Here is a 16,822-nt window from a genome sequence, read left to right on the forward strand (position 1 = left end):
AAATCAAAGGTCAAGATCAAACAGGGCCACAATGAAAAACCATGGGAATGAGACAAGTAAAAAGATAAACTCTGTGGCTCGGTGCCTTAATACATGGAGGATTCAGAATAAATAGATGAATTGATCATGCAAATAGAAAACAGATATGATACACATGTGATTATTTTGCAGGATGCCCCATGTATGAGAACTCAGCAGCCAGTGTTCCGGAAGGATAGACAAAAAGGAAAAGGCAGTGGAGTTGCCCTGCTGGTTAAAGAGGAAATTAATGCAATGGTGAGCAAAAACATTCATTCCAACAATGCAGAATCTGTATGGGTAGAGCTGAGAAACACATAGGGGCAAAAAACATCACTAGGTGTTAGATATAAAGTCTCAATCTGTAGGGGTGATGTTGGGAATGGCATTATACGGGAAACTGATGAGTGCAATTATGTAAATCTGCATATCAATTGGGTAAATCAAATTACTAACAAAACCATATAGGAGGAACTTGTAGAGTGTATAAGGGATGGTTTTATGGACCAATATGTTGAGGAACCAACAAGAGGTCAGGTCATTCTCAACTGGCTATTGCCTAATGAGACAGGAATAAAGGACAATGTAATTATGCGAGGCACCTTGGAAATGAGTGCCCATAATATGATAGAATCCTCATCAAGGTTAGAGAGTGACATAGGTGATTCGGCATCTCACTAACAAAATATGATGGTATGAGGCACAAGTTGGCTGTGCGAGATTGGGGAATGTTATTGAAAGGGATGATGGTGAAAAGGCAATGGCAAACATTCAAAGGGCACTTGCATAAACTTCATTCCTGTCTGGCACTGAAGTAAAACAGGAAAAGTGGCCCAATCACGGCTGACAAGGGAAATTAGAAATAGCATTAGATACATGGAAGAAATCTATGAATTGGCTAGAATGAACAACAGACCTAAGGAATGGCAACATTTTAGAATTCAAAATGAGGAAAAGGGTTTGATGAAAAAAGGGGAAATAGAATATGAGTGTCGCTTGTGGGAATATAAAAAAATGATTGTGAAAGTTTCTGCAGGTATATGAAGAGAAAAGAAATCTGCAGACAAATGTAGATTCCTTACAGTCAGAAATGGGAAATTATAATGAGGAACAAAGAAATGGCTGACCAACTAAATACATACTTTGGCTCTGGGTTCACAAAAAAGGACACAAATAACACACCAGAAATATTGAGGAATACAGGGTTAAGTGACAGTAAGTAACTGAAGGAAACCAGTATTAGCAGGAAAATTACGTTGGGGAAATTGATGGGATTGAAGGCTGATAAATCTGCAGGGTCTGATAAACTACATTCTAGAGTACTTAAGGAAGTGGCGTTTGAAATAGTGAATGCATTGATGATCATCTTTTAAAACCATACGGACTCTGGTTACAGATTGGAGGGTAGCTATGTAATCCCTTTATTTAAAAAAAAAGCAGTGAGAGAAAACCAGGGAATTATAGACTAGTCAACCTGACAGTGGTGGCAGAGAAAAATGCTAGAGCTCAGAATAAACAATTTTAATAGCTCAGCACTTAAAAAAGAATGGCTGAATCAGACATAGTCAGGCATAAACCATGATTGATAAACCTACTGGAATTCTTTGAGATGCGATTCATAGAGTTGATGAGATAGAGCCAGTGAATGTGATATTTTGAACTTTCAGAAAGCCTTTGACGAAGTCCCATATAAGAAATTAGCATGTAAAGTTTAAGCAAGTAGGATTGGAGGTAATATATTCAATAGCTAAAACTGGACAGCTGACAGGAAGAAAAGAGTGGGAATAAATGGGTCTTTTTATGAATGGCAGACAGTGACTGGTAGTGTACTGCAGGTATCAGTGCTAGGACCCCAGCTATTCATGACATATATTAATGATCTGTTTGAGGGAATTTAATGTAATATTGCAAAATTTTCAGGTGACACAAAGGTGAGTGGGAAGAGTAAGCTGTCAGGAAGATGTAGGCATGCTTCAGTGCGATTTGGTCAAGCTGTTTGAGTGGACGGATACAAACTTCCTGATGAAGGACTTTGGCCCGAAACGTTGATTTGCCTGCTCCTCAGATGCTGCTTGACCTGCTGTGCTTTTCCAGCACTATTCTAATCTTAATTCTAATCTCCACTTTCACCTGGACAGATGCAAAGCAAATGCAACATACCATGAATAAATGTGAGGTTTGGGAGCAAAAACAGGAAGGCAGATTATCATGTGAATGGCTATAAATTGAGAGAGGGGAATGCGCAATGAGACTTGGGTGTCTTCATACAACAGTCACTGAGGGGTAAGCATGCAGGTGCAGCAGGCAGTCATGAAGGAAGTGGTATGTTGGCCTTCATAGCGAAAGAATTAGAGATCAGTTGCAGGATTTCCTGCTGCAACTATAAAGGATCTTGGTGAGACTACACTGTGCTACGTTTTGGTCTCCTTATCTGAGAAAGGATGTTCTTGCTACAAAGTCCTCTGAAGGTTTACCAAACAGCAGGACTGACACATGAGAGATTGAATCAATTAGAATTATATTTGCAGGAGTTCACAAAAATGAGGGGGTACCTCAGAAATCTAATAAAATACAAAAGGTTTAGACAGGGTAGATGTAGGCAGGCTGTTCCCGATGACGGGTGGAGGCAGGGGTTCTGAAACCAGGGGACACCATCTAAAGAAACGGGGAAGACTATTTAGGACTGAGGTGAGGGAAGACTAGGAAATAGTGAGGTCTGCAGATGCTGGAGAAGTCAAGAGTAGATAAAGTGTAATGTTGGAAAAAGCACAGTGGATCAAGCAGCATCTAAGGAGCAAGACAGTCAATGTTTCAGGCTTGACCCTTCATCACTTGTCATTCTGAAAATGGAGAATTTGTGGAATTTACTACCATATAAAGCAGAAAGCATTGTGCTATTTCAAGAAGAAGTTGAACACAGCAGTTGGGACTAAAGGGATCAAAGGAGAAAAGCAGGAAAAGGTTTTTGAGTTGGATGATTAGCCATGATTATAATGAATGGCTTATTCCCACACCTATTTTCAGTGTTTCTATTTTACTTGAGGTCATCACAATACTGATTTCCTATCTCCTCCTGTCAGTCACACATCCCTCTTCCAATCCAGTGTTTGTCTCTGGCCACCACATCTTTCCATCTGATCTTAGGTTTTTCTCTTCTCATTTTTCCTGGCAATCCTCTCTCCATTACTCATCGTCACAATTCCTCTCTGCAACAGGTAACATATTATTTCAAATTTCTTCTTGCTGACTTTCTTCAATGCTTGCATAATTGTCACCGACAGTCTGATGCCTCGGTTCCCATACTCAAAACATTTATCTCAGAATCTATATTCCATTAATACTCAGTCATGTTTCTCTCTCCTTGACTTTGCCAATATTTCTGCACCATATAGTTAGGCTGATCTTACAACTGTCGTGTGGATTCTTCTTTACAACTTCAATATTAGACATTACTCCATTGTACTTGCTCCAGTTACTCCACTCAGAACTATTCCATTCCTTTGTTTCCATTTTGTCACTTCCATTTTCTACCAAGACTGACCCCAGCTTTCTGAAACTACACATTTCCTCCAAATCTTCATCCATATCTTTACACCTGCACTCTGATCCTTTTCTCTCAAATCATCTATCATTCCTGAAATTGGTCTTGCATTTACTGATTTTTACACTCCTGTTTTCCAGTGGTTTTCTCCAAATACTTGGATATTTTCTCATCATGCCCACCACACAACGGAACTTCATCGCAAACAAAATTGGCCTACACACTTTATCTCACTTCCTCAGTTGAAAGGACAATGATAAATAATCAGAAAAAGGAAGGAGCTTAGTAATGATCTTTAGTGTAATCTAAATTTGGCTAGAAGCTCTCACTGTCCTGTACACTGCTTCTTAACTGATCTGATACCCCTTTCACATATATTTTCATGTCATATGTACTTCTGAGGGTAACTCCTCCTCAACACCATTTTAAATAGGAAACTCCTTATTTTTAAGCAGTGCACCTTAGTTCTAGATTATCCCAAGAGGGGAAGCATTCTATCAGTTTACCCTGTTGATCCTCTCTCTGAAGCTGATATGTTTCAATAAGATGCTCCCATGCTTCTAAACTTCAATGTTTATTGACTGGTAGGAGTTAGAATCATTTTGATTGACTAACGGTGTATTCTGAGCACTCTGATTGAAATATTTAATGAAGTATATGGATCACTGATGTCTTCATGGCAAGGGATACCACTGGATAAATGGTTCTGTTGGAGTGATGTTAGCTAGTACAGATTTTAATTAGGGAAAGTGACTTACTTCTCGGTGGGAACCTAATTCATCAAGTAGTGGGAAAACCTGTCACTTAACTCAAATCCTGCATCCCTGGTACCATTCTAGTTAATCTCTGTAAACTCACGAATGTGAGATCACCACAACTACTGTGATTTTTTTCAGAAATTGGTGGGAATAGGAACATGGAAGACAGTGGTCACAGATGACACTTAGGCAGCAGCCACATGGCCACTGAATGCAGAAAGAAATGTTAGCATGATGTTGAAAAGACTGCTAGTGTGCAAGGCTCAGTAATTGGATCTGCAGTTACAGCCTACCCCTATAGCCAGCAGTCAGCCCCACCCCATATCAGCAGCCAACTCCATATCCAAGGACCAGCGATTACCCCGATACTGACTGATCACACCAATACTCTACAACCTGCAACTACCTCAAAATCCACTCCAGCATCCTGCAACAAACCCAATGTCCAATGACTAACCCAATATTCAGCTGCCAGCAACTGTCAGCTCCCTACTCCAAACAGGAGCCATCAAATACTGCCACACTGCCCCACACTCAACATTAAAAAAAGGCATCATCAATCCCCCAAAATGGCTCTTTCCTACAGGTGCCAATGCCCCCATCCTCTAGTTTCTGCAAGAAAACTGCACCGCAAAACAGATTTCAGCATTGCAAAAGGGAGATCCCAGTTGGCCTCATGGTTCAGTTTGACTCAGTACATGTCCTCTCCCAAGTTACTCAAGCCAGAGGTCCTCTTCCCAAGGCAAGAGGAAGAGAATTTCCCACTTGACCATACATGTCTGGGTGGAGGGCTCAGAGGAGATCATCAGCCACAAATTCCTCCCCAACAAGGTCAACAAGTTCTGCTCCATAAGGATGAGTATCAAATGTCATTTCTCTTGAGGAGCAAAAAACAGACAAGATTGGTGTCTCCAAATGCACATGCCCTATTAACACTCCATCTTTCACACCAACTACATTTACCTGGAATCCCATTTTATTTTCTGTTCGGTTTGTCTACCTCTCCTCTTGGTCAGGATCAACATGTCGAGCCATCACAGTCACTCTCCACTTTTCCAAGTCCTTCTCTTAATGCCTCCTCACTTTGTCACATATCTAATCAGTTTTCCTGCACCAGTCTTCCATCAAAGTTGGTCAGCTGGCTCATTTGTTTGCCATTCTTTCCACAGATAATGATTCTGCGTTTATAATTTTTTTCCCCCTCACTATCTATTGCTCAATCCTTCCACCATTACTCTAAACCCAACTTTTACTTCTCCGGTGAACTTGTAGTTGTGCTACTCTTTTCTCCAACACCTATTAATTGTCTTGGCTTTTCACTGTCTGCATTTCTCTTTTGCTGAGCAGGCATAACACATCAGCTTTGTGCATGGAGAGGTAACCAGAGATCTGCTCTGATAAATGATCTAAAAGATCTCCTGGTACCACTTTGAAAAAGTATAGTGCAGGTCTTCTCAAACAAACATCACCAAAATAGATTATCTGATTATACTAAATTTTCAGGACTAAAGGGCCACAGCTGAGATATAGAATAAATGGAATTACTCTTCAAGGGGACATCTTAGATACACAGGTAGAATTGACTGTCTTGTTATGACTATGACTGGAAACATTCAATAGACTGGGGGCACTGGTCAAGAGAAAAACATGATCAACAGTTAAGGTTGGAGATCACCAATGAAAGATCACCAACCTGAAACACTGACTATTTCTCTCAGATGCTGGTTGATCAATTAATATTCCTAGCATTTTCTGTTTTTATTTCAAACTTTCAAAATCAGCAATACTTTGTTTTTGACTCTGACCCATTGCTGTTTATGGAATCTTGGGATATGGTTGTTACAGCAAAGATGGGAATGCGTTTCTGGAAAAGCGCAGCAGGTCAGGCAGCATCTAGGGAACAGGAGAATCGACGTTTCGGGCATTAGCCCTTCTTAATGCCCGAAACGTCGATTCTCCTGTTCCCTAGATGCTGCCTGACCTGCTGCGCTTTTCCAGCAACACATTTCCATCTCTAATCTCCAGCATCTGCAGACCTCACTTTCTCCTCAAAGATTGTTACAGCAAAGGCCACGCTACCTCACACAAAAAAAACCTTTATATAATTCTGCAGCGAATATCTCACCTCCTGACACTTCAAAGCCTATCCACCAACTGCAAGACACACATCAGGAATGTGACAGAATACTGCCCACTTGCCTGGATGAGCACAATCCCAGCAACACAAGCTTGACACCACCTAGAACAAAGTAGCCTGCTGGCTGACACCATATCCACAAATATTCACTCCCTCCACCACTGACACTCATTAACCACGTGTAACCATCCATAAGATGCAATGCAGAAATTCACCAATGAAGATTCCTTAGTCTTCCAAATTCACGATCACTTCCATCTAAAGATACAAGGGCAGCAAGGTACATGGGAATACCACCATTTGTAAGTTCCCCTCCAAGTCGCTTACAATCCTGGCTTGGAAACATACCACCATTCCTTCATTGTCACTGGGTGAAAACCATGGAATTTCCCTCCCTGAGGGCATTTTGGGTCAACCCACAGTAGGTGGAGTGCAGGGGTTCAAGAAGGCAGCTCACCATCATCTTCTGAAAGACAACTAGGTTTGAGCAACAAATGGTGGATCAGCCAGAGATGACCATGTATGCCATTAAAGAATAAAAACCTGATTCCAACGAATGTTATCAGCATTCTGTGCCTTTATGAGTTGGTTTGAGAGTTTGCTCTGGCCCGCTGCTCTGACAGTGAGACAGCTGCAGTGTGTATGGAGCTATCTGTCTGTGTGTCTCCCCCTACCTGGGGAACTGCTCCATCAGCAGCTTCAGGCCCTGTCTGTTGGGCCGCAGCCTCTCCAGGTAGCGGCTGATCTGACCGTACTGCGCCCGGCTCAGGATCATCCCGGGATGCGCCCACACTCTTCGGCGAGCAGCACCAGGCCACAGAAGCGATCCGGACACTGACAGTCCACTCCTTCCCCCCCAGCAACCGCCGCCTTTCCCGCCGCCGAAAACGAATCTCCGGCCCCGGCAACAGCAACACCAACACTGATTGGCTGAAGAGCCACTCTTTCCCCCCCCCCCCCCCGCGGACAAAGGACCGGGGAGAGAGGAAAGACCGGATTGGTCAATAACCAGGAAGTGGCAGGGAGACGGGGACCTAGTGAGAAAGAGAAGGTTAGAGAGTGTGAGACAGATGGAGAGAAAATGGGATAGGGGAAGAATGGGTGAGGAGAATGAGAGTGGAAGTGACAGCAAGAGTGGGATACAAGGAGAGTGGGAGGGATAGAAAGAGAGTGAGAGGGACATTGAGAGTGGGAAAGAAAGAGAGTCAGAGAGAGAAAAAGCATTTTCATTAATCTGAACCATAAAACAGCAATGAAACCATAATCTTATTTTTGAACTGACCTCTGGTTTCTTCCCTGCAGAAACTGTTTAACAACTAATCACAATTAAACAGAATATAATTTAATTCTTCAGCTGTGTAATCAACTCATAATAATTAATTATTGAACAATAATGCAATCCTATAATCCCCACCTTGAGGTTTAAAAATACCGTAGCATTCAATTTCTCATCTAGTTACACCTTATTAATTCACCATATTCACCCAAATGAAGTTTACAAATCATAAAGCCCTGAATAGAACCTTAGGGCACTCACATTCAATAATTGTTTATAATCCTTCTTTGGCCTGATGTAAAACACCAAATTCTACTTGTCCTCTCGTTCCTCCCTGTACCCATCTTTTGTATATTCCTTATCTTGCAACACAAATTCCTTTAACTTTATTCCATTCTCTATACACTTGAATTAAGTTTAAATTCAGTTATTATAAAACTCACTTCTTTCGGAAGCATGTGTTAATGCATTGATAATTTAAACATGTCTCCTTCTACTGACCAATCATGCCATTCTCATGTAGCTAAACATGTTGGAAATCTGTTTTTCAGTGTCATGCATTTTCACCTGTTTGTCCCTTTATATGTTGTGATGCACTAGTCTGGCCACAACTGCAAATTTGCATCAGAATTCCAATATCTTGTCAATCTTTCTGGACTTCACATAATCATATTGAAAGATGTGTGTGAGGATCAACATTTTTGTTTACCTCCCATCAATACATTGGATGATGATCAGTACATCAACTGCAGTTCAGTTCTCTTAAGAAATTACTTCAAGGATACAAGAGAAAATAATCAAACTTCTGATCTAATTCTCACTTTACTGACCTTCATTAAATTTCTGTAGATACCAGATCATGCAAATAATACTGAATCTGAATTTTTTATAACGTGTTTTCCCTCAAATCTATTTCCTATCCTTCTCTCACTCATAATGAAGGTTACACATTCCACTAATTGCTATCTTTTCTCATCCAAATACATTGAAGGAACCTCACTTCTGCTATAACAGCATTTTTATTTCTCCAGGAATCAAATATTCCATCCGTTTTCAAGCATTAACATGGCCCATTCATTTATTCCTTTGACAATCATAATTGCTTTTGTCTTTATCACAACTCTTTGGATCTAAACAGGTTTAAAACAGAAGCTGGATTTCTTTACAGCTCCACTAACTGAAGAAGGGCTTATGCCCGAAACGTCGATTCTCCTGTTCCTTGGATGCTGCCTGACCTGCTGTGCTTTTCCAGCAACACATTTTCAGCTCTGATCTCCAGCATCTGCAGCCCTCACTTTCTCCTCCACTAACTCTTACCCTATACTATAAATGAACATTTAATTCTTAGGAGAATTATTGAAACTTTTTAAATATTATTAAGTTCTATAGTATTCCAAAGAATAAGAGCTGCCAATATCTTGTCATTTTTGTTGACCCTTCTTTCCTCAGGTTCATAAATTCCTGTGTTTCCGAGTGGTATAATCTGCAAAAATGTCACACCTATTAAAAGCTCAATTTCATTCCATCACTCCAGGTAATCAACAATGATAATAAAAATGATTATTTTTTATTATGTATTCACTGCAAATCCTCCCACTCAACAACATTCCATGTCTATTTCAGAAAAACTTCAATTCACAAACCAGTACTATGTCAGAACACCCATTTAAAAGAAATTACTGTATGCATGTTGCTTATTCTTTCACGTTTCCATTTTTTTTTAAAATTCAACCAACAGTGTTGTTGGTCAACAATATGTTTCATTTATTTCTCTTCAAATTGTAACTTTCTTCCTTGATACTCAGAAACCCACAAGCTGCCCAGACTGTATATATCAAAAATTAAAAGTTCCATCTATTCTTTTAACAGAAATAAACTCGCTTTCACCTTTGGCTGCATAGAAGAGCAACTCACATCAACTTCAATTCTTAAATTTCCAACATAATTATATCCACCCTTTTTCTAAATAAAAATTCAACTTATCAAAGAAAGAAGCATTTACAGTTGTGGGGAATTGCACAACTAATTTACAAGCACTTTAAACCACAAAAGATAAATAATAAATCTGAATCAGTTAAACTCAACTTTTTTTTTTGAAAATGCAAAGCCTGCAGTCCAAATGATTACAACATTGTTCTAAACTTCTTTAAAGTTAAAGAATGCCTTCTCATGTTTTGATTGCAAAGCCCATCTACTGAAATAAATTTAACTTGACTCAGAACCAAATCAATTAGTTCAGATTATAAAAGAGGAGGAATTTTTAATTCAGACAATGGAACCAAGGCTTTTCTCCTCTTGAACAAATAATACAGCTTTTCAAAATTTCATGCTTTTAATAATCATTTGTATTTCCAGATTGTTTTTTTTATCAGCTATGACTTTTAAATCAAGGTATCAAGAACCAGGCAAGTAGTGCAAGAGTCTCCTGAAATGATTTCGCTCACAAATCTGTTTTCCACTTTAGAGACTGATGAGGGCGATGGCCCCTCAGGAGAGTACACTGAACTAAGTCAGTATTCCAGATCACGCAACACCAGATCATAGTCCAACAGGTTTATTTGGAAGCGCTAGTTTTTGGAGTGCTGCTCCTTCATCAGGTAGCTGATGAAGGAGCAGCACTCTGAAAGCTTGTGCTTCCAAATAAACCTATTGCTCTATAACCTGCTGTAGTGTGATTTTAACATTGTCCACCCAGTCCAACACCAGCACCTGCACATAATAAGTCAGTATTGGCACCACAGGTGATGCAGCAGTACTTGAGGGGAGGTAGAAGAATGAAAGATTAGGACTGATCGGGGATTATTTAGTTAGACTGGCATATCTGCAAACCATAAATGTGACTCCAGGATAGTATGTTGCCTCCTTGATACCAGAGTCAAGGACAGCATCAGGACATCTTTCGAGCCAGAGCGTACAGCCAAACATAGTAGGTTATGTTTTCACCAATGACTTGGATAGGAAGGGGAATGAGTTCCTGAAAGCAGATTTATGGAGGAGATTCAAAAGCAGGCTGTCCAAAGCAGTTTTTAAAAAATATTCATTCACTGGATTTGGCCATCACTGGCTGGCCAGCATTCTTGTTGCCCATGCCAGTTGCCCTATAGAAGATGGTAGTGAGCTGCCTTCCTGAATCACTACAGTCCATGTGCAATGGGTTGACCCACAATGCAGTTAGTGAGAGAGTTACAGGATTTTGATGCAGGAACAATGAAAGAACAGTGATATATGTCCAAGTCAGGATGGTGAGTGGCTTTGAGGGCAATGTGCAGATGCAGCACTCCCATTTATCTGCTGTCCTTGTCCTTCTAAATGGAAGTGGTCATGGGTTTGGAGGTTGCTGTCTAAGGAGCCTTGGCAAACTTTTGCTGTGAATCATGTAGGTAGTAAACACTGTGCTGAGTATTGGTGATGGAGGGAGTGAATACTTGTGGATATGGTGCCAATTAAGTGGGCTGCTTCGTCCTGGAAGGTGTCCTTTGGGTGAGTTATTCGCCACAAGATTCTGAGCATCTGACCTGCTCTTGTCACCACTGCATTTATATGGTAAGTCCAATTGAGTTTCTGTTCAATAATAACCAAAAGGACTTTGAGAGTGGGCAATTCAGTGATGGTAGCCCCATTGAATGTCAAGGGACATTCTTATTGGAGATAGTCATTGCCTGGCATTTTTATGGCACAGATGTTATTTGCCATTTATCAGCCTAAGCTTGGATATTGTCCAGACTTGTTGCATTTGAATATGGATTGCTTCAATATCTGAGGAATCACAAATGGTGCTGAGATTGTGCAATCATTAGCGAACATCCCCACTTCTGACCTTATGATAGAGGGAAGGTCATTGATGAAGCAGCTGAAGATAGTTGGACTAAGGACACTACCCTGAGCAACTCCTGCAGAGATGTCCTGGAACTGAGATGATTGACCTCCAACAACCACAACCTATGTGCCAGGTATGACTCCAATCAGCAGAGAGATTGCCCCGATACCCATTGATTCCAGTTTGCTCAGGCTCCTTGATGTCACCCTTAGTCGAATGCAGCCTTGATGTCAAGGGGTGTCACTCCAATCTCACCTCAACTAATTCCAGAATTAGTCCCATTTCCAGTTAAATAAGCATAGAAACAGGATTGAGTATGTAGTTCGAAATCTGGTGTAGGATGGAAGGCATCAGATATATGAGGCCTTGGGACTGGTTCTATGCCCAGCGGATGGATGGAGACAGAAATGGGGCATGCATCCTCACAGAAAGATTTGCTTGGGTTTATATTTGTTCAACACAAGAATGGGTGCCTCAGAGAGAGCTCAGATTTATGGGAAGCAAAACTAATCAAAGGAAAAATGCAGACAAAGTAATGGCATTTATCAAATAGGATCAAAATAGACTATATGGTTGAATTACAGGCACTGTATCTGCCACAGCATTTGCAAAATCATTGTTGATTTGAATTAACAAATTGAAGTGCATGGATATAATTTCATTGTCATTTGAGGTGTGGCTACAGGGTAACTGAGGTTAGGAACTGAATACAAAAGGACATTCTCAATTTAAGAGGGACAGATAAAAAGGAAAATGAGGTGAAGTCATACTCTTAATAAAGGATGACATTGGTACATTAGTAAGAGCGGATCATTATTGATGGATCAAGGTTAGAATCAGTTTGGGTGGATCGAAGAAATAGCAAAGGAAATAAAAATTAGTGGGAATTGTGTGTAGAACTCTAAGTTGTCATACTAATGTTAGACATTCTAGAATTCAGGAAATTAGAAATATGTGTAACATGGGTAACAATAATAATGGATAACCTCAATTTGCTTATTGGATGTGTTAACCAGCAGTGATGCTGTAGAGAATTTCTTCTTGGACTGTATGTGAGATAGACTTCTGGAACAGTCTGTTGAGGATCCAGCAAGGGATTGGGCTATTTTTTATTTGATGTTGTATAATGAGAAAGAGCTAATTAATGGTCTTGCTGCAAAGGAGCTTTTGGGAAACAGTGATTATACTTTGATAGAATTTTACATGGAGTTTGAATGCGATGTGATTCATTCTGAAACTCAGGTCTTAAAACTGAGCAAAAGAAACAAAGAGGGTATGAGGGGAAAGTTGGCTAGTGTGGACTGGAAAACACACTAAAAGATTTGATGTTCAACTTGCAATGGCTAATATTTCAAGAAAGATTATATGGTTTCCAATAAATATATATTCCTGCAATGCACAAACACCCAAAAGGAAAGGTGAGTCAACAATACTTAAAGAAAGATTAGATCAAAAGAAGTGCCATATTACAATACCAGAAATAGTGGTTATCTTAAGAATTGGGAGCTATTTATGACCCTCCAAAGGAAGGACAAGAGATTGATAAAGCACAGTAAAAGAGCTAATGAATGTAAGCTGGCAAGAACTTAATGTAAAAGCTCCTACTGATATGTGGCCAGAAAAGGATTAGTAAGAATAAATGTGGGTCCATCATCGTTAGGAAATGGAAAATTTATAATGGAGAATGAAGACATTACAAAGAAACTAAACAGTCACTTTGCATTTGTCTTCATGAAAGAAGATACAGAGTATCTCTCACAAATACTCAGTGGCCAGTGGGCCTGTGTAACAAAAGGGCTAAGGAACAGAAAATAGAGTAGGAAAAGGTATTTTCCCCTTGTTGCTTCTCTTTCATACAATATGATCATGTCTGATACTTTATCTCAAAGGCATACTCTGACTTTTACCCAATGTCTGGAAATCTATTTATTTCTTTTTAAATATATTCAGTGACCTGGCCTTTGCTTACTATGATAGAGATTTCCACAGAATAACTGCCCTCTGAGTGAAAACATTTCTCCTCAGCTCAGTCCGAAATGATCTACCCAGTATCCTGACAATGTGACCCCTTTTCCGACTACCAGAAAGGGTCCATCATCCTGGAATTCAGTCCAACTGGCCCTGACAGAATTTTATGTATTTCAATGAGATTGTCTCTCAATCTTCTAAACTCCAGGGAATGCTGGTCCGTTGACCTAATTTCTCCTCATATGACAAGCCTGCCCTTCCAGGAATTAGCCTTATGTACCTTCACTGAATTCTCTCTGTGGAAATGTATCTTTTCTTAGATAAGGAGACCAAACTGTACATGATGGTCCAGCTATGGTCTCACCAAGGCTCTGTATAATTGCACTAAGGCTTCCTTGCTCCTGTACTTGAATTCTCTTGCAATAAAGGCCAACATACCATTTGCATTCCTCGCTGTTTGTTACACTTGCATGCTTGTTTTCAGTGACTGGTGTACAAGGGCAACCAATTCTCCTCTTACTTCAACATTTTCTCATCTGTCACAGTTTAACCATAAATCTGCCATTCTGTTTCTCCTAAATTCACACTTATCCACATTATTATCACATCTGCCTTGTATTTACCTTCTCACTCAACTTATCTAAATTCCCTTGAATTGTCTTCATAATGATCTTCCCACTCACAATTCCTTTTGTTTATACATCATCAGCAAACTTGAAGCTATTATATTTGATTCCCTCATCCAAATCATTGATAATTATTGTGAATATCCATGTCCCAACACTGATCTCTGTTGTATCCCACTAGAGACTGTTTTTCACTCTGAAAAAAACCCCATTTATTTCTACTTTCTGTTTCCTGTCTGCTAACCAGTTCTCAATCCATTCCAATATGTTACATCCAATTCCATGTATTTTAATTTTGCACACTCTTGTTAAACTTTTTTTGAAAATCCAAATACATTATATCCACTGTTCTCATTAACCTATTTTACTTATATCCTTAGAAAAACTACCAGGACTTTTGTCAACCAAGACTTATGTTCTATAATCGATGATAGGAGCAGGAAAGGTGAGGACCCTTAGACAGGCTGTCAGCATCATCGAGGAAAACAGGAGAGGTGAGACAGAAGCAGATAAATCAACGAGAGAGTTGTGTGGGACTCAGCAGAAGCAATGACGTTAAAAGGAGCAGCAAGAACGGAGGGGTCCCAGAAGCAGATAGGACCACAGTGAGCTGTGTGAGACTCAGGGGTGGGAGCAGTAAGAGTAGAGAGATCTCAGAAGCAGACAGGACAGCGAGATGCTGTGTGGGACTCAGCATTTGCAGCTGTGAGGTTAAAAGGAGCAGTGAGAGTGGAGTGGGAGCAGTAAGAGTGGAGAGATCTCAGAAGCAGACAGGACAGCGAGATGCTGTGTGGGACTGCATTTGCAGCTGTGAGGTTAAAAGGAGCAGTGAGAGTGGAGAGATCCCAGAAGCAGATAGGATGGTGGAAGAGCTACTTCAATGAAATCAAATGGGATATCATGTGAGAGCAGGAGATTAAGTGCTGGATATTTCTATCTTGTTTCCTGTTTAAGACCAAAAATACAGCTTAAATAGTTACTTAGATAATTAATACTTTAGAACTTCAAAAATAAATTAAAGTTGTGGTTCTGCGTGTTCATCTGCCATGAGCAAAAACAAGTTTTTTTTCCAGTTTATATTTAAATAGATATAAGGGTAAAATAAAAGCCTTCATTTGCACATCCTGCACGATGTGGGAAATCCTCAGTGTTCCTGGTAGTCTGGTTAACCATGTGTGTAGAAGGTGCCTGCGGTGAGAGTCACTCAAGCTCTGGGTTTTTAGAACTTGAGAATCAACTGTGGACAGTGCGGGGCATTCATGAGGGTGAAAGGTTTGTGGATAACATGTTTGTAGATAACACCATCAATGGCAAATGGGACTAGATTAATTTAGGATATCTGGTCAGCATGGACGAGTTAGACCAAAGAGTCTGTTTCCGTGCTGTACATCTCTATGACTCTATGACCCACAGATTAAGGACATGCAGGCAGAGTGAGACTGGATGGTCACCAGACAGAAGAAGAGGATCAGATAGATAGGAAATCCCATAAGCACATCTTGCTTGGAACCTAATTTTTAGCCTTGAAAAACAAGAGAGAATTACAGATCCTGTGTAGAGGAAAGCCAGAACTGAGGACCTGACACCATAGGTTGTCCAGTTACTCAGTGGGAGGGAGTAAACAGGTGTTTCTATGGCAGTAGATGTGTTTCCAGGATGGTCTGTTGCCCCCTGGGTATGCCAAGGTCATGAATTTCATAGAAAGGCTGTTGGGCTTTCTGAAGGGGCAGGGTAATCAGCTCGAGATCGTGATCCATTTTGGATAGGAAGGAAGACATAGGAAGAAAGAGAAATGATGTCCTGCAAATAGACTATAGGCAATTAGGTAGGAAATTGAAAAACAGGACTTTTCATCCAGAATAATCTTCGCATTATTCCCAGTGGAATGCACTAGTGAGTATAGGAATAGAAGAAAGGTGACATGGTGGCTCAGTAGTTAGCACTGCTGCCTCTAAGTGCCAAGAATCCAGGTTTAATTCAGGTGCCTGTTTGTGTGGAGTTTTCACATCCTCCCTGTGTCTGTGCGGGTTTCCTTCGAGTACTTCAGTTTCCTCCCTCAGTCCAGAGATGTACAGACTGGGTAGATTGGCCATGCTAAATTGCCCATAGTGTCCGGGGATGTGCAGTCTAGGTGGGTTTAACCATGGGAAGTGCAGGTTACACAGATAGGGTAGGGGAGTGGGTCTTGGTGGGTTGCTTTTCAGAGGTCTGTGTGGACCCAGTGGGTCAAACGGCCTGCTTCCACACTGTAGGGACTCAATGGTTGCATGGCAGGAGAGATGGTCCAAGAGGAAGGCTTTAGATTCCTGAGGCATCATGACTACTTCTGGGGCAGGTGGGATCTGCGCAACCTGGAAAGAATGCATTTGAACAGCAATAGGACCAACACTGTCATGCAGGGGGATTTGCTGCTGGAGATAGATTTAAATTGATTGGCAGTGGGAATCTTAACAAGTAGTTCAAAGGGGAGAGAATTTGGGATGGAATTACAAAGTAACTATGAGCAAGTGAGTCTGGAAGGTAGAGGGAACATAAGGTAGATGGGAAAGTGGCTTTCAACAGCATGTCAGCTTCAAACAGCTGCCCCCAATCCAAATCAAGAAGGACATAACAAGAGCACAGAGTAGCTGTGTTCCAATAAAGACAAAAGGTAAGACCAAGAATGGAGAACCCTGGGTATC

The 16,822-nt window shown here is 40.6% G+C and overlaps 1 protein-coding gene and 1 long non-coding RNA gene across 4 annotated transcripts in view; one reads left to right on the forward strand and one right to left on the reverse strand.

The window, feature by feature from the left end:
• The window catches only part of cdin1 (CDAN1 interacting nuclease 1), a 161,598-nt gene extending 154,224 nt beyond the window's left edge, over positions 1-7,374 (reverse strand). For both annotated transcript variants that reach the window (XM_043698013.1, XM_043698014.1), the window contains exon 1: positions 7,129-7,374. In XM_043698013.1, coding sequence (XP_043553948.1) covers positions 7,129-7,229 — 101 coding nt within the window. In that variant the 5' untranslated portion in view covers positions 7,230-7,374. The remainder of the gene's footprint in view (positions 1-7,128) is intronic.
• A 3,674-nt stretch (positions 7,375-11,048) lies between these two features.
• The window catches only part of LOC122553981, a 43,277-nt gene continuing 37,503 nt past the window's right edge, over positions 11,049-16,822 (forward strand). For both annotated transcript variants that reach the window (XR_006312892.1, XR_006312893.1), the window contains exon 1: positions 11,049-11,273. This is a non-coding gene — a long non-coding RNA (uncharacterized LOC122553981). The remainder of the gene's footprint in view (positions 11,274-16,822) is intronic.

Source organism: Chiloscyllium plagiosum, chromosome 10 (assembly GCF_004010195.1).
Source record: "Chiloscyllium plagiosum isolate BGI_BamShark_2017 chromosome 10, ASM401019v2, whole genome shotgun sequence".
In the NCBI taxonomy this organism is placed as follows: domain Eukaryota; kingdom Metazoa; phylum Chordata; class Chondrichthyes; order Orectolobiformes; family Hemiscylliidae; genus Chiloscyllium; species Chiloscyllium plagiosum.